Raw genomic sequence first — 20998 nt, 5'->3', positions numbered from 1 at the left:
GTACCCATCACTTATTCCAGCAGTGGAATGCAGATTACTGTTCTCTTCATTGATGGATTCTCACATGCAATGCCAAGAGGCACTGCACAGTGCAGCTCGGCAGCACAGCAGCCTCTCTTCAAAGAGGCTGTGCTGGCAGCTCACATCTAGCAGCTCAGTGCTTCAGCCACACTTCAAAGATTGCATTGCCTGACTGACCAAACCAAACAGCATTTCTCTGTGGAACCAACAGCAACATTTTTTTTGCAAAGCAGATGTAGTTTTGTAATTTTAAAACTTTTAAATTGGAATTTTAATTTTCCAGCATTAATCCCTATGCAGATTAAGGGATTTTATGCACAGTGCTCTCTGCATTTCTTGGCAGCAGCCTGGGGAAAAGCAATGTGGAAATCATGCTTGGAGCTGTCTTGAACTACAACCATCTATTTTTATTTATGATGACATGCCCATCTGTCACGCAGCTTTTTTCAGTGAGGCAAGAAAGGTCTGGCAGCTTATTCATCGTCTACCAAATGGAAGGTAGGGAAAGCTCCTGCCTGCTCTTCTCAATGCTCCCTTTAGACCAGTTCCTTTCCCCAGTTCCTTTCCCAGATCAATGCACTGGTAGCAGTAGGCCTGAAACAGGGAACAGAGGAACACGGAGCAGTGCCAGTTTTCTCAAGTAAGAGTTGGTTACAAAGCACAGGTAACAACTGTTACAAGTTTTTAAATGCAGTTTGTAGTGACTGTAAACTTCAAACATTTAAAATCCAACTTGCAACCAAACAACCAACAACACGATTTCTGAAATAATTTCTATTGAAATAACAATCAAGACCATAGTTTAGCAAGAGCATAAAGTAAGCTGATTTCCAGTAATTAGTGATTTGACCTTCCTGCTCCAAATGCAGGTATGAAAATTTTCATCTCAGTTTTTATCAAGGCAAAGTTAGGTCTAAGACAAAACAGACATTAACATGAAAGGGAAGAAAAATCAACCTTTTCCAGTTGTCTCAAAAACTCTACTCAGTCCTTTAATGACTTGCACTAAAATTTGTACAAGGAAGCTCTGAATCCTATAGCCAACTCCAGCTTCTCCAAACTTTTTTTTTAATATGTAAAATTTTGTTGCTGTGCCTGTCCAGAACTATTCTGTGAATGTGCGTAAGGGAGACCTTGGAACAGCAAGTACTAAACTGCCAAATGAGAAAGCAATAGCATGTTTAACATATGTGAACTAGGAAAATCTAGATGATGAGACAAAATTGAGTACAGAGAACAAAGCACTCAGTACTGATTAGTAGCCCAGTAGAGAGGAAGACTACAACGGCTTTCGAATAAAACAGAGATGCAAAGTGTCATATAACTAAGGTAGGGCAGGGAACAAACTTCTCTCTTTCTGTCTCTCTCATTCTACAGGTTTGTGTTTCAGTGACAAGTAAAAACTCCAGAAATCCCAGTTCGAATCCAAGGTCCCCGAGAGCCTTGAAGTACAATTCTTCCTAAGGACATCTACACTGTAGTAGAATGCAGTGCCACAAGACAATGAGCAAGGTAGCTCTGAGTGACTCTGCTCAATGTATGAAAAGCACTCAGAAATAGCTCCATTAGCTCCTTCATTCATACTCTCAACACCCCCAGGTTCCCACAACTAACCATCCCAGTGCCAAACAGCTGACAGTGCATCTGGGATCTAACCCAGCTGGTCTGGAACCAGCATCACTTCATGGCACTGCATGAAGCCATTTCAATGAACCGAACAGGAGGGGTCCAGAAGGAAAAAGGCAGTAACACATTAACACCACCTACCTTCCTTAAACTTACTACCTCAGCATGACAAAGAAAATACTTTCGATGTGGTAACTGATATAATGTGTTTGCAATATGACCAACCATACAACCATATTTTTCAAAGAGCTTTTATTTGCTTCCTTTCTTGAATATACACAACATACACAGCACATAGTTTTTATGTTGGTGCATTATTCAAACACGAGATCTCAGTCCAAATACAAAACTCACTGATCCTCTTTGCTTTCAACCAGGACGTCAACTTCCTATTCCCATGAAAAGCCAACACATATCAGAATTCCTCTATACTCTTAACACTTCTAGAAGCAGAGTATTAAAACCTAGTTCAGAAATACATAATTTCATAGTACGGAAAATATATCACCTTTACAAGAAAGAGTTTTATAAGAATTCCTTCAAAAAAGTAAACATTCACGTAAGCACCCACTCTGTCAATCTCCCAAAATCAACTGCAATCAAAGACCTCAATGGCTACCTGCGCCTTCCGGACATACGACCATTTCAGAAGAGCACCATCATAATACTAAAACTGTTAATCAATCCTTTAGCTGTCATGAATATACTTACTTTGTCATTAAAAATAGGGGAATTTCACATTTCTCAATTACAGTTTGTCAGCTTGAATTATATACAAGCATATAAAGCCATATAGGACCCTCTAGCACAGAAAATCCACAAAGCCCTTACTGTCCATTGTAAGCAAAGTCAAATAAACTATTTTCACAAAACACAGTTTTCCTGACACAAAAAATAATGTCTAGCTTGGCAACAATTCTGCTAAAAAACAGGAAAAAAGAAAAATTTAAATATAGGATATGTAAAATCTGTGTCAAGCAGACCCTTCTAAAGTACATCTCTCCAATGACAAGACTCAATGACCTCACAGAAAGAAGTGGAGAACGGTTCACAGGAATTGTTCAGCACTGCAACCAATAGCACTCATGTGGCTCCACCTCATTTTCATGAAATCATAGATTTTAATAATTCAAATAATTTATCTAGATTTTAAAAACCCAAGATACTAAACATTTAATGTTCACAGGTTGGTTTTAAAATTCTGTTCTCAATCCTAACATGTATATTAAAATGTACTATTGAGGCACTGCTGAAAAATCCAAGCAGGGTTTGATTGTCTTACACATAATGATAAACATTCAAGAAATGGTCTGTTTTGTGTTCAAAATGTCAATGTTCCCACCAAAGTGAAAAGTCTTGATGATTTGATTTGCTGTATTCTATAAATGTTAGTTTACAGTCAGTGTTAACATACAAAACTAGAACTGCCTCTTTCAGAGCCATACAGTCTTCATGTGCACTGTAACCTACAGTCATACATAATTTCCAACTGTGCTGGAAATTTTCTATTATTCTTTATCTGACTTTTCTATTAAAAATAAACAGGCTGGATTTTTATTTTAAAAAGTCTGTCTTCTCCCACAACTTGAAAAACAAGTATCAAAAAAGAACAAACAGCAAAAATAGAAGAAAGAAACATGTTGTGCTAGTTATGAAGCTCTAACACCTGACAGCCACAGACAGTCTGAGGAACATTTAGAAAACTCCTATATACAAATTTTTATATACACACCAAGATTAAGAGGTTAAGAAAATTAGTGTATCTGTTTTTGCATTCATTTTGACATCTTGGGCACCGAGCTGCAACTCATGCAAACGCATTTTCAAATGTATTTTTGTGCAATAATCTTCTCGTCTATACGATCTGGCAAAAGAATTAGGTCAACACTTCCACGTATGGTATCTAAAAGCACACACCTTTTGTTTAAAAGTTAGGCCTTAGTTTCTTGGATAAAACATAGCATATTTAGAAGTCCGAAAGCCAAGCAGGTCTCTCATTTCATTCCGGAATTTTGACAAGTCCTGCCGCAGTTCATTGAGGTTTTCCACAGTGGCCTGATCTGTACTTTGCATCTTCTGTCTCATGGAAGTCAAGTAACGGTGGACTAAGCAACACATCACCTTCTGGTAATTCTCATCTCTCTTCTGTTTCAGATTTCTCCATTCCTTTAAACAAATATAAGATATTTACTATGCAAGTGATTTTTGAGCCCTAAAGCCTGTATACAATTATACAGAGAAGAAATGTGAACAAAATAACAAAGCAATTTTATAAACACATCCTGATGTGCACAAATATACAATGCCTATAAATTGTCCACAAAATTCAAATTAAATTATAATCTGCTGTACCAACAAAACTGAGAATTTTTATCTACCTGGCTTGGTAATTGTTCTGTGAGCAATTAAGAGTTCCATAACCCTGAATGCCTCTCAGTGCAAATTCCATAAAGTGTTTAAATTTGTTTATTTAATGGTATTTTCATCAGCAAGAAGATGCAAAATTAGTACGCAAAATTGCAGGGTACAAAAAAAACGTTTATAAAATAAACAAATAAAAAATCCCTTCCCCAACAATGAGAGGCTTCAGTGATCTTTTTTGGTTGTTTATTCTGACACTTCTGTAATATGTTTAAAATCAATTACCTTCTCCAAAGAATATTCTAACCTCACCATTTTTGAGATTAGCACATACTTCCTTGAGGTTTTTACGTATTTTCATTCAATCCAAGCATTTTTCCCTGACTGTTTCTGGGGGAATTGGGGGTTGGAGGGAAGCGGGTTGAAATTCCCAAACCAGAAAGTTAATAGAACCTTACTTAAGAAGAAATAGGTAACACTTATTTATCTTGGATGTGACACACATTATTCTGTAGCTCCTATTTATCTTAGTAGCATTCATCTTATGACAGGCAGCTTCATGCAGCAATCTGCTACTTCATTTTAGCAAGCAGCACCTTTCCAGCTGCAGAGCCTAGAGCTTTCCCAATCATTCCTCACCTTTAGGCTGTTCTGACGTTTCACTTTGCCACTTGATGTATGAGAGCAGATCCATTTACTGAGACTGTTGAAAAGGTAACAGATAGTCTTGGGAGAGGGTATAATGTTGAAAGGTGGAGGGAGTGTGCATTTATCATCAAAGTAGCTAAGCCAAAGCTTGGCACGAGCAAACTTCCACTCCTTATCTTCATGATTCTAATACATCAGAAACATTAACAGAGAAAAGAAGCAGAAATATTAACAGGTTATTTTGTAAGTTTAATTTTCTCATACCTGAAAAACTGACCATTATTTAACTTTGGTTATACAGCATTTTAATAGATAGATTACAGAGTATTTTAATAGGTTTGTTTGAATATTCTAATATTAAATACTTAAAATAAGTACATCTTTCTACAATTCACTATATACTCTAGTATAAAATTCAGAAGGTATAACCCCAGATCAAATGCCAAAGCACCACACATACCAAAACCAGCATTTGAACAGCCATTGTATCTAGAAAGTCATCAATTCTCAGTGGGCCAAAGCCCTGCACACGTTCAACATGAACATTACAATTTTTTTTTTATCCAAGTAAATAAGCAGCTCTTATTTGAAGGAAAAATACGAGCTCACAGACAGAGCTCGTCCATGAGGTCTGTAGATAATAAGTCTACACATCACAGGAAGAAATTTGTGTAAAATCAAAAGATACTGGTAATTGGCAATTAATCAGAAACCACTTACTGCTATCAGCTGAAAACTTTTGTGAAGCATTGCCACAAGGAGTTTAGTTAATACTATCACAACCACCACATTGTAGGTCCCAACAATAACAGCACCCACAAAAGACTGTAATTCTTCACCGTAGCTAAAACGTGTCACAAAGATTGCAACATGTGCCAGGGAGAATATATACCAAAAGAGAGCAAAACATGTACCAATAAACCTACAAAAACAAGAAAAAAAATCTGGTTAGGTAAACCTAACACCAAAAGTGTTTAATGTAAATTCAAGATCAGTGAAAAAATCCAGTCAAATTTGTTTAATTACTAGGGATTAAGGGCTCAAACAATGCAGTTATGTTACAGATATCAAACTCACGAATGGAATGTGTCATTGCTCTGTTGTTCACAGAAAATGCCCGCACAGTCTTTTTCTTCATTTACAGTAAATCCTTTATCATAAAGTTGTGTCAATCCAATTGTGAATGAGAACAAGACAAGAAGAAACATGCCCAGAAATTTTCCAAAATCTTGTAGCATCTGCCCCATTGAAATCTGTGAAATAGATTTATTTCTAATTTTAGTTAAACATGTAGTTATTTTTATTTGTATTGTCTCCTTCAGCTTTTGATCAACAAAAAATCTATTTACATTTTACATATTTAAGTTAAATTTTGATATGCTAAACAGACCTTGAGGTCAGGAGATACCCTTGTACTGTTCTTCAGAGAAAAATTCTAGATATTAAAAAGAAAATGTAAGTAGCTTTAACATCACCTGGAAAAACAGTATCCTCCAAATAACCATAAGCAATACTATGTACACCTTGTTATTTATTTGCAATACGAATGGTAATAAGGAACTCACAGGCCAACAGACAAAAGCAGTAAACGCATTTGAACATAAAATGCCATCATAGAAAGTTAATAAAATACTTAGAAGAACACTGAATTAATCAAAACATTTGGAATCATAATTTATCACTAATAAAAAACCAGCCAGTATACCAAAGCCCATCTGCAGAATACAGACTTAGTTCACTGTACATTTTATATATGATTTCAAATAAACACGTGTGTAGGCACACAGAAATTGAAGAATAAAGCATAGAAGGCATGACAGTAAAGCTGGATCATTAGTTTCTAATTCAAAATATCCTATACAGAACTTTGCAACATTAGAAATACAGCACCTTTAAAAAAAACCTAAACAAACGCTTGTGATTTTTTTCCAAAGGAAAGACTTTGATTTGCTTTTGACATAAGCACAATGTTTTACACAGACCCAGCATAAAGTGTTTACATAATTTAATTAGTCTTCCTACAAACTTCTTCAGAACAGTGTACCATTATAAAGAATGCAAATATATGTAAAAAGGGATTGGGTAAATCTAATCTATATAAATCGGTGTGTGGAAAGCCTAGTCTTATATGAATCAAAATCTGTACCAAATCATAGTCCAGAACTGTAACACAATTGCCAGGTTTTGCAAGTACAGCTTTTCTGGAGATGAATTCCTGCTCCCTCCTTTGCTGCTGGAAACTCACCCAGTACCTCCTGCAGCACAGCACATTCAGAGTTTGTACAGTCTGTAATGGTCATGGAGACTCTGCAGCTGTGGGCAGAGCTCTGCACCAACTGTGTGCGTGTTTGGTCAGAGGATGACTGTACTCCCCATTGAACTGTTTCATCACATCTAACCCTTTAAGGAAAAAACCCCAACCCAAATCCCAACAACATTCACCTTTTAATTCACACATGGCTCCAGCTAAGAGAGAGACAAAGTAGATGAAACAGGAATGCACAAAAAGTGCAAACTGCCTGAAACTGTTTTGTTTGGCATAGAGTGTAATAACCCATCCCAAATGCCAGTTGCTTTCTTCATAGGTTTACACTTTCCCTCTCTAAGTATTTACAATTTCTAAGCACTTGAAATCTAATTATCTAATCTAGGGGAGTATTATTCTACTTTCTGTTAACAATAAAAAGCACCACATACAGCCAATTTACAAATCTGGATTATAACAGGTTTTATTAACCAATGAGTCAAGTAACTGAATGCTTAAAAATAACTCTTAAGAGCCAACAGAACAGGGTAGCTGCCTTCCCCCGCCCCCCACTGTTGGGTTTCCATGCCATATTTGATTACCACCATTTGAACTTTGTGACCTACTTTCAGTAAATACTGCAAGAGTTGTTGCACCAGCCCTCGGCCAGCAGTAATAACATAAGCTCCTGTGTGCCTCTGAATGGGGTGACTGTTGACTGTTTTTATTTACTTGGAAAATTTCGTAACACAGCCTTCTAATAAAAAACTTGTGAAAGATCTAGTACATAAATAAATATGCACATTCAACAGTGAATCTCTTTAAAATGTGGAGTGACTTCAGTGTTCAATCAATCTGTACAACCCTAGTGCTTAATGCAACACCAAGACTTCAATATTTTTTTCGAAGTGTGCAAATACATTTCCATTTAAAATGTATAACAGAAAATTAGGTAATTAAAATGTGGGAGATTTTACTGTCATCCCTACTCACTGGAAGGCTCCAACAAATTCCGAGTAAGAAGAAACCTGTTCTCCCTTCTTATAACTGCCAATAAATGGGTGACTATTGCAATACTCGAGAGATTTATATTTTTCAAACAAAAGCAATTTGCACAACTCAAGGTGTAGCTTCAATGAGATCACAGACATAAACAGAAAGGCTCTTGATTACTCTTCCTTGCTACACACTTCATTCATCTCTCTCTTTAGAGATAAGAAGGCAATTATTTGCATAAAACTTTACAGGAAGAACCTGATCCTTACACTTTTCAACTGTGAAAACTTAGGTGGTATGTTAAGCTTAAAACAGATGAAAACAAAAAGACAGTATAGGTACAGCTATCATGGAAGAATACCTTAACTGAACTACACAAGGTCTTTCACTCTTTTTCTTACCTTTGCCCATCTAAATCAGTATGTTTTACACAAGAGATTAATTAAAAAAAAAAATCAAACTTCAATGCAGTATCACTTCCTTCTACTTTTCACTTTCTTTCTTTAACATCTTCTTTTCCTGTTTTCAGTAAGACTCTTGATAGCAAATTAGGTTTAATACTTTTTCAAGCAGTAATTATATTCACCTGGAGTGGTCCCAGAATGGAGCTGGTTGTGTACATGAAGAAGAGACGCAGGTAACTAAGAACATTTGCAAAGGCAAAAAGACCTTCTGCCACTAGGGTAGGATGGAATGCATCCCAGTCCTTCCTTTCAGCATAATCATGAAACTGCAACATAAAAAGGACAAATTGAGATCACTGACATTATAAATACAGAAATTCACCCATACACCTCTCCCCACTTCTGCTTCCAAAACAGGTAAGAGCATAAATGAAATGAACATATATCACTCATAGATGTCATACCTCTTTCAGACAAAGGCATTTTAAAAGCCATTCCAGAGGGAGCCAGAAATCAGACAATTTAAATTCAACACCTAACTCTGCCACTCACTTGTTCAAACCATTTATTCCTCTGTTCTGCTTTCACTTCTACTCTGTTTTGCATGGTCTATTGAAACAGGGACTTAGGCACTTTATAAACACATACATTGCCTACTACAATAGGCCTCAATCAAAAATAAGATTGAAATGCTACAAAGAAAACCGATGTACACATGCAGTTGCAGTATGGTGACAGCTGATCTTAACCAGTTTTGGAAAGACTTATGACTTGGGGTTCCTTCAACAGATTTTATCAGTGGCTGCAGAGAATGGGAGTCACAAGTAAACTGTTGATTGAAGTATTATCCACTAAGTACTACTATTCAACTTACTCAGGGAATATCCACAGATTGCTAACTTTCAGTTTGGCTCAAACATTCAGCATTTATATTACCAGCTTCTGCTGTCTCAAAATGGACATTCGAAAACTAAGGAACTCACAGCTGCTTTATAATAACTTGCCCAAAAGTCTGCTGCACAAAGATGGCACTAAATAGGGGTAAGTATTTTTTTATACACTGCATTTCATGTGTACAAATCTTTCTGCTACAGAGACTCTTCCTTTATTTCTTACAGTTTCAGTGCCTACAATGGACCTAAGATACAAACTGAACATTTTTATTTGGTTTTCTATATGATTTATAAACTATTAAAATAAATTTTGCCATATAAAAGGGGCAAAACCCCCATTATATGCCTAGTCTATAGGACAGGAGTCATGCATCTTCAAAAAGGTTACAATTTAAATTGGCAACAATGGGCTCTTATCTCAGCAAAGGAACTAATACTAGAGACATGCTGGTTGCAAAGCAAATGGCTGGGAAGGCAGCCCAATGTGGCATTCTCCCTCTAGTCTTTTTCCAAGAAATGGAGCCTTCCTTTCTAAATGATTACCAGCCTCTGAATCAATGCTAGGATAGGGAAATGAGCCAAACACCAAGTTGGGTAGAACTGAACCAGTTTATTTCCCTCCCAACTGCCAGACAGCTGTCAACTTACAGTTTTCAAGACACAATAACGGTGCTACTGCACTGGCTTGGATTTTGCTGAAATATACACATTCAATTGGCCTGGCAGTTTGCCATGTGCTGTGTGGTTAACAACACATGCAATAGAATGGCAATAATAATTTTCAAAACTCGTATTTTCAATCAAATCCAGATGGCTTTTTATAGAGACAAGGCAAGGCTCCTCTATAGTCTCAGGGCTTTTATCCTTACTACCAAAGAAAACCCCAATCAAAAAAGCCCCACCAAGCAAAAATCAATTAAAAATCCACCACCGCCACTTATGACATTCGAGTATATGTACTCAAAAGCGAAATAAAACTTTCCGCAACAAAAAGGCATCAGGCAATCCAAACACAGAGAATACTATTAGCTTTCTGCAAAGTACTGACCTATGGAATCAGGCAAGCTCAAATGCCAAATCTGATGAGATGCATTTCCCTAAACAAAACGCAAGCCATTTGGAAGACCAGCCAGTTCTTACAAGGAAGACATTAGCTCTGTTTGGGGTTTCCAAGCACTTAGACATGTCTTGATATGTTTTCTAACTGTTATTTGCCACATCAACTATTCTCTGAAGACCAAGGTGCAGCAAGACCCAAGGTCTTGACAGCTCCATGGCCCATACCACAGAGAGCATTTAAGCCCAAAGCCTACACTGCATCCACACTTTAGGCTATTACTAATGTTTACACTTAACCACAACACCCTACTACTAACATACCACATGTAATGTACCTTAGCGTATTTTGCAGCAATGTACTAAAATCATATTTGCTCAGCCAGTCCCAGAGGAGCTTTGGATCTATGAAGATTGGTGCTCACCTTGTTATGGGCAACAACTTTGAGGGCAAAAGTTGCCAAATACAAGGAATTCATGACAAAACTAAGCTGATTGCGGGACTCTTCTAAAAAATCTTCTAAACCATCGTACCAGAGCCTCTTGACATCTGACCACACCATTCCTGCAGGCAAAAAAAACAAAAAAAAAAACCAAACAGGGAAGTGAAGCCATTGTACTGAACAGATATTATTTTACATATGATCACCATGTATTTTACACTAAACTTGTTACAGAATCAGTAAAAGGAAATGGAGAAGATGGTATTTACACACACAAGAACTGGAGTTCTGTTGTTTCATTTTCGCATGGAAGACATTTGTATTCATGATTTTGAAAGTTTAGCCAGAACAACACAAAACTTGCTACTAGCCTGAAACATTAGAAATTCTGCTGTGGCCATTCTGACAATGATTTTTAGGGAGTATTTTAATGGGACTATGGAATATAATAATGTAAGTGAATCCTTGATACTTGATTCTTTTCATTCCAGTTGATTTTGTAGAACATTTTCTAAATACGGTCTTTATCAACTTAGAATATTTTTATGGAATCAGTATAATGTCATTATAAAATAAGCATTTAATTATAAATGCAATTACTATTTAAAAACTTGAGATTCAATAATGTGAAAAATAACCTGATTTTAATGATTATGTTGCTTAGATATAATTTTTAAATCCTACTTGAAATCAACATTAGAATATTACATGCAGAAAAAAATACATGTCTATAGCCTTTAATTAAAATTACCAAGACCACCTAATGACATACCTTTTCTACAGCAGACTTGATGGAACAAAAGAATTTATAAAATTATAATATTTAATTTCAAAGCAAAGGAGGAATCTGAATTGTACTCAAAATTTGAAGTTTTCAAGTTTCTTTTAAGACCTGCCTGTACTTGCGTGGGGGATACTAAATATTTCCAAGATCTGCAAGAATTGCTCAACAGTTTTAATACAGCTCAATTGTGAAAGGAACCACTATTACACAAAAAACCCCTCACCCTAAAATATGAAATAAATCACCCACAGAATTACTTAGAAAAAAACTGTGTTGCTTTTCACTCTATCACTGCTTTTTACAAGTCCAATGATACAAATGATACATATCTAATTACCTTACATTAAGAAAGGCAAATTTTAATGTAAAAAAAATTGCATGCCAGACAACCAAAAACAAGGTAAAAGGTTCTATGAATTTTCAACCAAAAGTTCTTGAGAACTCAACAAAAATTATAATTGTGCTCCCTCTGCTGCATCAACCAGAAGTGACATGCAGCCTTTCTGGTACAGTTACAATAATCGGTGACCATGACATACAGAAACATGGAAGACCATAACATGGGAAAAAATACTTGTTTTTGTGTTTCGAAAAAAGCATGAGGTAAATGCACACCTTAAATCTCTTAGACTAAGATGGAACATGAATACATAAACATACACAACATATACTTTTATCTTTAAACCACGTGCCAACACTGCAGCAAGTCCAAGTTTTATTATTAACTACTTCTCCAGTCAAGCATTACAGAACTGCTAATGAAAGACTGAGTTATTACTTACTGCTGATGTACCACTTAACTGGCAATTTTATATATATTCTGCAGTTGTCATCCAATCACTCAAATCATACCTACCAATAAGCCATATTATCAGAAGATAGTCAATTCTCTCCAGGGCTGGTCCCATGGTATTCTTCTTATTCTCATTGTAGACAAGGGAATACAAATTAAGTAATAACAGAAATGTGAAATACGAAGCTCCATGAATAATAAACTTCATAAAAGGAGTGTGAATTATTCGACCTACTCGAGATTTAGGGGCTAACAAGTAACACAGGGACAAAACTGGCCAGAAAATGCCAACCATCAGAACAGTCAGGATCTTCTTGCAGGTGTGCTTGCGCCGATAGCCGGCCATCTGTCCAAACCACACCGTGTTGAGAAACTGCTGGCAGTTGGACTGGGCAACAAACTGGGGGGGAAGGAGGGGGAGAAACAAACAAGGAATCACTCTCAGGTTTCTTAATACACATTACTAAGTCACATCATTAAAATTAATTTTCTAACTATATGTAGCTACCACTTAACAGGAAAAGGCAAGAACATCAACTTGAAATAATTATCTTGTAAGAGACCTAATTGCTATGGACCCACGATGAACATAAACATCCGTTATTTTAATTTCCTTCTAGAGCCAGCAACTAAACGTAAATTATACACACTAGACTTCTAATGGTTTTCAGTTTAAGAATTAGTTTTGATTTTTAATTATTTAGAATCTAGCATATCAATAACATCACACCGCAGAGTTACAAAAGAATGTATCTCATTAGAGAATCGTTTGTCATTTAGTTGAAAAAATACCAACAAAAAGAACCTTGCTGTTACCACATTTTATAATGCATCACAAAAACTGTCTCTACAGTAATCTTGTCAGGACTAAAACAAGTTCTGCAGATACTTTCCTCATACAGCACAAAAAAGTTGTTATTTTCCAAGACCTGTAGTAAAAACAAGCTATGCTCAAACCCAGAGGAACACCAAAATACTTCAGTGTGCTTGATGAATGCGTTCCAGAAATGTGTAATGCTGGTTGTAGGGCAGCCCAGAACTACAGTTTATGACTTTTAAATGCTATGTATTTCAACAGTTTCACAAACAGTTTAAGCCTAGACATGTAGAACAGACAAAATTATATAATTCCTTTTGCAAATGCTAACTAAAAATGGATTTTGCATGAAAAGGAAACTTCCACTCTATCCTTGATCCTTGTACTAGAATCCCACAAATACCCATTTGCCTTCCAGCACAGAAAACTAGAGTTATAATTTATGAAGGGACAAAAATGACAATAACCTTCTCCATGGAGGAAGTTGCATATTGACGGCATAAAAAGTGCTGCTATTCTGGAACAGAGGGGCTATTCAGTTGTACCAGCACAGGTCCAACCTAATTACTGAACAGCACAGGCAAGGCCTGAGACAAAGCTGAACAGTTAATGACCAGTGAGAAGATGATAAATCATGTCTGGCACCTAAGGATCCATGCCTCTCTAGGCAAGGATTTAATGAGAATCGGAATAAATAATTACCACTACCAGAGCTGTTCATAAAAAAGCAGTAGTCTATACTTCAATACAGAAAATACTGCATTCATCTCCACAATAAACACTGAAGAAACACTCAGTATCTTGCAGCATCCCTGTTTCACATACTGATACCCTGTATATTAACATCTCTTCTACAACTCCTGTAAATTTATTTCCACTTCTGCGTCCAGAGGCAGAACAACAAAGTAATTAATTACTAGCAAAATATGATATGGAAAGTCTATCAAGTTACTGCAAAGACAAACCTCCTTTTGATTATACTTGATTGCAAGTTTTAAACGGCTTAAGTTCATCCTCTCTTCCAACAATCCTCGCTTGTCTACATGTTCATCACTGGAGGTGTGATTCAGAATCACTTCCAGCTCCCGGGAATTCCGCGCCTGTGCAAGTAAATCTTTAGCAAAGGTTTTGCACTGTTGAGCGAGCTCCTCATAATCATTTCTGAAATACACAGAAGCAGTATGTACTATTCCACTGGTTCTGTATTTTCCATTAAATCATGAATGACACATTTTTGGTTGGGATTGTATGATATGTCAAGACAAATTAAAAGAAACCACCCCAGAAGTCCTATATCAAGGTCCAAGCATTCCTAAGACAACTCTGAGTAGTTTTCTCCACATAACATGACAATTACACTTCAGTTTAGTTTGCAAGATCACTAGAGAAAATCTGACAAACAGACTTACAGTATACGAATTCTTATGTCATGATTTCCATACACAGAGTTAAAGCTTAGAGTTATTTCCAGGAGATGAGAAAGTGTAGCAGTCACAAAATATGGCACTGGTAAGTAACCACTTGGACTTTCCTACTGGATGGGAAATTGTTTGAGGTTTTGCTTTATTCCTGTCATCTGAAAACTAGTCTATTCACTAAATATTATGTATTAATATATTAAACACATGAAAAGAAACCACACGATTTCCTTATCTCACCTTGCACACAGTCCATTTTAATACCAAGCTGTATCACAAAAATCCAAAAATTGAACTCTTAATAAGAAAGATAAGCAGCTAAAATCCAGAAAATTCAAATGTTGTTTAGGAAAGTAGAATTTTACTGTATATAAACACTTGCTTTCACATTCTTGGAAAGCTTTTGTGCCGGTAAGTTACAAAATGGTAGAAATCTGCATTGTTTAAACATGAAATTATATTGAGCATTTGTTCATCATATAGAGCATTTTCAGTATGAAGTCTTCTACACACATATGCATATTTTAAATATATACACATATATATGTAACCATACATACACACATGCCCTCTTCAAAGTCTTACATTATAAGGAGCAAAATTAAGAAACAAAACCCAAAACAACTCTCAACATGAGTCAGGTCAGTATAATCAAGGTATTGCATATTTCTACCCTGATACAGAAAAAAAGTACAGAGTACTAATGAGATATTGATATGATTAATAGGTGTGTGATTTCCAAATAAGTCAGCATTTAGCATAATTTGTTTGTTTTTGCAGAGTAGAGCTGAAATTTGAACTGTTGGTGCAACTACATGCATTGAAATGTCTATACCTAAAAGGATTTAAAGTAATTAAACTGTCAAAATGACTACTAATGAGGCATAAATTATATTATATAACTTATTACATCTAATTATCAGTTTAAACACTTCACTTACAAAAAATTAGGAATAAACATTTTCTAATGCATATGTATTTCTACACCTGTAATTTCATAAAAGTATTCAAATTGATTTGTGTTTTCAATTCCTACCTGAATTCAACCTCAACAAGGCTTAGTTCTTTCAAGTCTGCACTGAGTTCAAAAGCTCGTAGGATTGGATCCTCCTCTGTTAACATTATTAAGGCAGGACTGGCCAAACACCGATAAATGTCCAGACGAAACCTGTGACAAAAGAACAGCAAGCAAAATGAGGATGTTTCATTAGCAACTTCAAATCAGAGCCTGTTCCAAAGGTTTGCCTAAAATAGTCAGCTGAAAGATGAAACAATTTGGATTGTTAAAATCAGACACTACAAACATCAAACGCAGTGTGTCCTGGAAGATACATTATATATTTAGAACCCCTAAGTATCCAAAATCAGCCAAACAGGTTCCCTCTTCTTTTCCTCAGTACTTCCACTGTTATCAGTACATCAGCAGAAGTTCTAGATTAAATAAGAGCTGCTATCTCAAATATTTCTATTGTTTGTCTGCCTGGGATACCCTGACATCTTTACTCATACTCAAGTTAATGGCGTGGTGTATAGGATGGATACCAGAAGGTGGCCTGCACCAGCTCACTACCAAAAACTCAAATACTCTCACTTCTCTTATTTTTTAGTATTTTGGATACAGACTGGAGTAATTATGCAATAATTAATAGTGTATTGTAATTACAGTACAGTTACAATCTTTGAACTCTGTGATTTTTTATCCTCTCACATATTAAATTTATTTAACCCTCAAATATGTTCTCAAGTTAACCACACAAAATATTTCCCAGATTGCTAAATCCCTCTCCTCATTTGAATCTTTATTAAAAAGCTTTCTACTTTCAAAAATACCAAAGAATAAAAGAGAAAAATTGTCTTTAGTTTGCATTCATCAATCCATGCCACATAAACTCTTTCAGGAACAGGATACAGAATTAGCCACCTCCTCATGCCAGTTCACAAACCCCCAAGCATTAACTAACTTGAGAAAAATTTTATTTGTGTAGTCCCTATGGCCCCAAGCCAAAGGTAGCTAGAGTGTTTGAGACACAACTGGTAGAAAGGAAAGGCACTTAGTGACTATGCACAATGACTGAAAGTATAAAACCAAAATTACAAAAAAAGCCACTGCCTCCCACCAGCCTTTTCAGGCACAACCCATCCCCAAGAACTACCATCTCTCACAAAAAGAGTTACAATATACTAAAGGAATCCACTCACAAACTTTACCTTAAAAGAAACAGGAAACATACTGAATCTGACCCAGGCAATACCTGAGAATTAAGAATCTTTTTATTATGGCCTATGACTGCTAAGTCTTACCTGGAATGTCGCAGACTATCTTTTTTGTTCTTGGCAGTGCACAGTGTGCACTCACAGCCCACAGCATGAGGTTTGGGTAATGATATGTCTTGCTTCAACAGCATGGTGAGAATTTCATAGTTGTTACGATGAGCAGCTAAAATTACTGGTGCCACATCCATGGTTGTTGAGTACTCTGGGTTCTGAATGCGTTCCATTAATTTCTGGAACAAAATGTAGGAAGTATCTAAATTTATTACCTACAGTTCTACTATATGTAAGGGGGTTTTTGACTGTTCAACCAAGAATTTCTCCTTCAAAATACTTTCCAATGTTTCATAATATGAAAAGAAGGAAAAATATGTAACAACAGTCAGGTAACAACCTGTCAGACAAATACTGAAAAACAGTAACAGATCCAGATATGTTTCTGGTTAATTTACATAGAAATACTGTCTATTTTTCCAACAGACGTATGATATTAAAAACTGTTATTCTGGTCTAGTCCGTGAAAAAAATTATTGTATTTACTATTGAAGTGGAGAAAAAATACCCTGAAAGTGCCATACTCTGTTACACAACACTTTATTCCTTCCCTCCCTCTACCTCTACTTTGTGCTTTCAAAAGTTCTTTGGTACTTAATCATTGACAAGGTATGTTTCAACTGATTCATTTCAAGGTAAAGGTCTGATGTTTATAGATTTGCTCTAAAAATCTATGAAGCTTCAATACATGAATAAACCCTTTATAAGTCAAGGCTGCTAACCACCCTGTAAACAGACTACTAGAAAAGATTTATAACCACTAGGTTTTTTTCTCTTCTGAACTAGGCATGTGTTTGTCAGGTATAAAGCCACTGGATTCCTTAGGTGATAAAGCAAAATAACGTATTTCATCTTTCAAGACAAAAGAGGCTACAAAAATAATCCCTAGTGTCCAGATTCTATCACTTTACAGATGCAGAATTTAAGAATATTGTTTTAAATATTACAGATACCCAAAAAGCAATAGCCTTCCCAACCAAAAATCAGGGAGTAACAATGCTTAACCACAATGGTTGGTCTGGAGGATCGTTTTGGTCGGTGATTAAGTAGAATGTCAACAGCTCCCACCACTTCTGAGTCAATAGCCACCAAAAGTGCATCCGAGGACTAAGGAAAGAAAACAAAACATATGTGAAAACAGCAGAAACTTAAACAGCATAAAGAGACAAACTCAAGCCAAACTGCATTTTTTTAATATATTTTTTTAATTTATTTTTAAAGTACTAAAATGATGTTCTGTATTATCACCAGACATATGATCAGGATACAAATTCAGGTTGCCATTGCAGGAGTTCACAAAGATTTAGTGACAATTTGTTTAATTGCACAAACAGCAGAAGAATCAATTGCGTAAATTACTTTCCAGCAAAGACGATGCATAAGACTTGCAAAAATCAAGTTTAAAGACACAGTCTACCAGGTTATTAGACACATTAAAAGCAAATGTTTGTGTAACACAGCTTAGGCATACAGGATACTTCAACCCTGGATTTGTAATTGTGGGGTCCAGCTAGGAAAATAAGCTTTTTCCTTCTTGGCTGGTAACCAACCACTTCTGCACCTTCTGTTAAGCTGAGATAAGCAGCTTTTCATTTTCCCTACAGATGATATTATTCTTTTTGATTCATTTCCAAAAATTCAGATTTTTGCTCTAAAAAAATAAAAGAAAATTACACAGCTTTTATTACTGCCATTAATTCAGATAGGGAAAAGCTTGTGGTTTTATTCTTGCCCAATATGAAACAATGTAATAAAAGATGCTACTTTCCCCTGTCTTACATATTTAAGCCATCATAGCTTCACCTCTCCCAGCAGCAGCAGAGATGCTGCATACAGTTAAAGAAGTCATGTTGGTAGGAAAGTGCCCTGCCATCAAGCAGAGATCAAGTTTAACAAGAAAGCACTGCAGAAATGCATGTTTGCCTTAACTGAAAATCCACTAATATAACATGAATTTTTCTGTGTTACCATTTTTAAAGTTAATATACTCTACAGCCAAAAGGATTTTTGCATTTTACACTTGTTAATATGAGGCACTCATACCATATACCCTTTTTTTTTTCTTGAATATAATGCATGCACTATATCAGCAACAGGAGTAACATTTAAAATAAAATGCAAACTTGTTAATATCATAGAAAATGTTACTTACACATTTGCCAATAAAATCCCACTAGAAAAGTCAACTTGTGAGAAGAAACCACTTTCACAATTACTTTTTCCAATTTACTGGAAAAAGAACTGAACTGCCTAAAAGGCAGACTGTATTTATGTCCAAATTCTGACAGATTAACAAAGAAGATATATGACTACACTGAACATTTTTAATAAAGTGTGTTGGATACCTGGCAGCCATAATCCAAAAGCAGCTGTAGTATGTCCAAGTTTTCATTTTCAATGGTTATGGTAACAGCATTTCGTCCAAGCACATCCACACAATTTATGTTCATTCCACCTGAGCTGTTTTCCTCTAAGAGTTTCTTAACCATGTAATAGTCACCTGCACAAGTAAGGCAGGGATATCACTTCATATTATAAAGCAATAAAAGCATGTGAACATTTTAAGTACCACGTAGCATCAAACGACACTATTCCATAGCTGACAACAGACACTGAGAGTATCAGACAAGTAAGAAGTCAAGGTAGATAAGCATTCTATCATCAGGGAGAAAACTAAAGATGTTTCAGGAGATCCCTATTCAGGAAAGCACCAGACATGTACTTTAATCCACCCCTTTACTTCCAGTCCTAAAAACAAACACACACAAAAGCACGGGTGGTTTACAAAACTGTCTTTAGGATAACAAATTACTTTGCAACATAGAAGACCATGACCAAGACAGACCTTAGTGTAGAATACTTACAGAAGTATATGTAGAATACTCCTACATGCAGTAAAATACATACCGAGCCTGCAAGAGTACTGAACCAGCTGTTATACAGACAAGTGGGTTTTGTTACATTTTTTGTAATGCAGCCTTTCAGTTCTCTGAACCTACGTTTATAGCTAAAGACAGAAATACGTGCCTTCCTCTGATGTTCAGGACAGACTGCACCGGCTATGTAACAGCAAGGCATCCCACCACCGACAGCCCCAGAGCAAAGCTCCCAAGCTCGCTGGCGAATGTCACTGCAGAAGAACCCCTGTGGTTGTGAGCTAACCCAAACTCGGGGCAGGACGCAGCTCCAGCTCCTGCAGCCATGCTTATGCCCCAAGCACGCAGAGCCATGCAGCACACCATTAAAAGCATACCTCGGAGTCTAACGTTTCAGACCTGTTAAGGTCAGTTTGATTTAAGGGCACGTTTCGACTCAAAGGTAACTAAATATAGACTTAAAGCAAGCAGCATATTTTAGAAAGAAAAATCTCTTCCCATCCGCCACCAGTGGCGCAAATCATAAGATACTGGTCTCGCTTATCCTGGGGATGTCTAGATACGACCCGATTTTACAGCAGCTCTCTACTCAGAGACTCTTTGAACAGCGAACACAGCAAATACCTTCCAAATTCATCCGACTCAAACGGACTCCCTCACGAACGCAGGAGGAGCCGGCCCCGCGCCTCCCTTCCCGCTCAAGGGCGCGCGGGAGGCGGCGGGCCCGGACGACGCGGTGCCCCAGCAGCAGCCGCACGGCGGGACCCGCACCCCGGGCCGAGGGGAGGGCAGCGCAGGGCTGACACCCGGCCCCGGCTCGGGCCCTCGGAGCGAGCGGCCGAGACCTCAAGGGGGGTCGGGCCGTGCGGCGGGGCCGGTACCTTTGTCGCAGGCCAGTAGGAAAAGCTTCTCGTCCAGCGTGGTCTCCTCCTTCACCTGCCGCACATCCTTCAGCGCCAGCAGCTTGTTGGGTGAGGCCGAGGCGGACGGGTCCGCGCTCTGGTACAGGGCAGCCATGACTCCGCCAGGCCCACGCGAGCGCGGGCGGGGCGGTGTTGCAGCTCCCCCGCTGCCCCTCGGCACCGCGGCCGAGCTGGGCAGCGGCCTCGGCCAGGTCACCCCCGGCGGGCGGGCAGGGCAGGGCAGGGCAGGGCCGGGCGGGGCCGGTAGGGCAGGGCAGGGCAGGGCCGGGAGGCCGCTCCCCGCCGCAGTGCGCAAGCTCCGGCCCCGCCGCCAGGGAAGCGCAGGCGGGCGGGCGGAGCGCTGGGGCCGCGGCCCGAAGGCGCCGGCGC

General features: G+C 37.6%; 1 protein-coding gene across 4 annotated transcripts; it reads right to left on the bottom strand.

Annotated features, from left to right (window-relative positions):
• Positions 1-1882: 1882 nt before the first annotated feature.
• Positions 1883-20946, bottom strand: TRPC1 (transient receptor potential cation channel subfamily C member 1). Of its 4 annotated transcripts, XM_032119047.1 has the most exons (14): positions 20588-20946; positions 19176-19330; positions 17836-17937; positions 16807-17009; positions 15542-15673; positions 14053-14248; positions 12506-12670; positions 12334-12400; positions 10676-10815; positions 8484-8627; positions 5734-5909; positions 5377-5578; positions 4648-4842; positions 1883-3813 (listed from the first exon to the last, which is right to left on the bottom strand). In XM_032119047.1, the coding sequence occupies exons 1-14, from the start codon at positions 20721-20723 to the stop codon at positions 3586-3588; spliced, it is 2241 nt and encodes a 746-aa protein (XP_031974938.1). In that variant the 5' UTR covers positions 20724-20946; the 3' UTR covers positions 1883-3585. The 4 variants fall into 4 exon arrangements, with proteins under 4 accessions (XP_031974938.1, XP_031974937.1, XP_031974939.1 ...); XM_032119046.1 differs by having other exon boundaries at positions 12334-12670; XM_032119048.1 differs by lacking the exon at positions 20588-20946 and adding an exon at positions 20331-20570 and having other exon boundaries at positions 12334-12670.
• Between the last annotated feature and the right edge of the window lie 52 nt (positions 20947-20998).

The sequence above is a fragment of the Corvus moneduloides genome, chromosome 10 (genome assembly GCF_009650955.1).
Source record: "Corvus moneduloides isolate bCorMon1 chromosome 10, bCorMon1.pri, whole genome shotgun sequence".
NCBI lineage: Eukaryota > Metazoa > Chordata > Aves > Passeriformes > Corvidae > Corvus > Corvus moneduloides.
The sequence above is the reverse complement of the archived record's forward strand: the minus strand, read 5'-3'. Positions and strand labels throughout refer to the sequence as shown.

Excerpts from the sequence above, each read along its gene's own strand:
- TRPC1 (XM_032119046.1), bottom strand. The coding sequence starts at position 20,723 with ATGGCTGCCCTGTACCAGAGCGCGGACCCGTCCGCCTCGGCCTCACCC. Across the intron at positions 15,674-16,806 it reads GATAGTCTGCGACATTCCAG|GTTTCGTCTGGACATTTATC; the intron begins GTAAGACTTAGC and ends CTTTTGTCACAG. Across the intron at positions 10,816-12,333 it reads TCTGATAATATGGCTTATTG|GAATGGTGTGGTCAGATGTC; the intron begins GTAGGTATGATT and ends TTTTGCCTGCAG.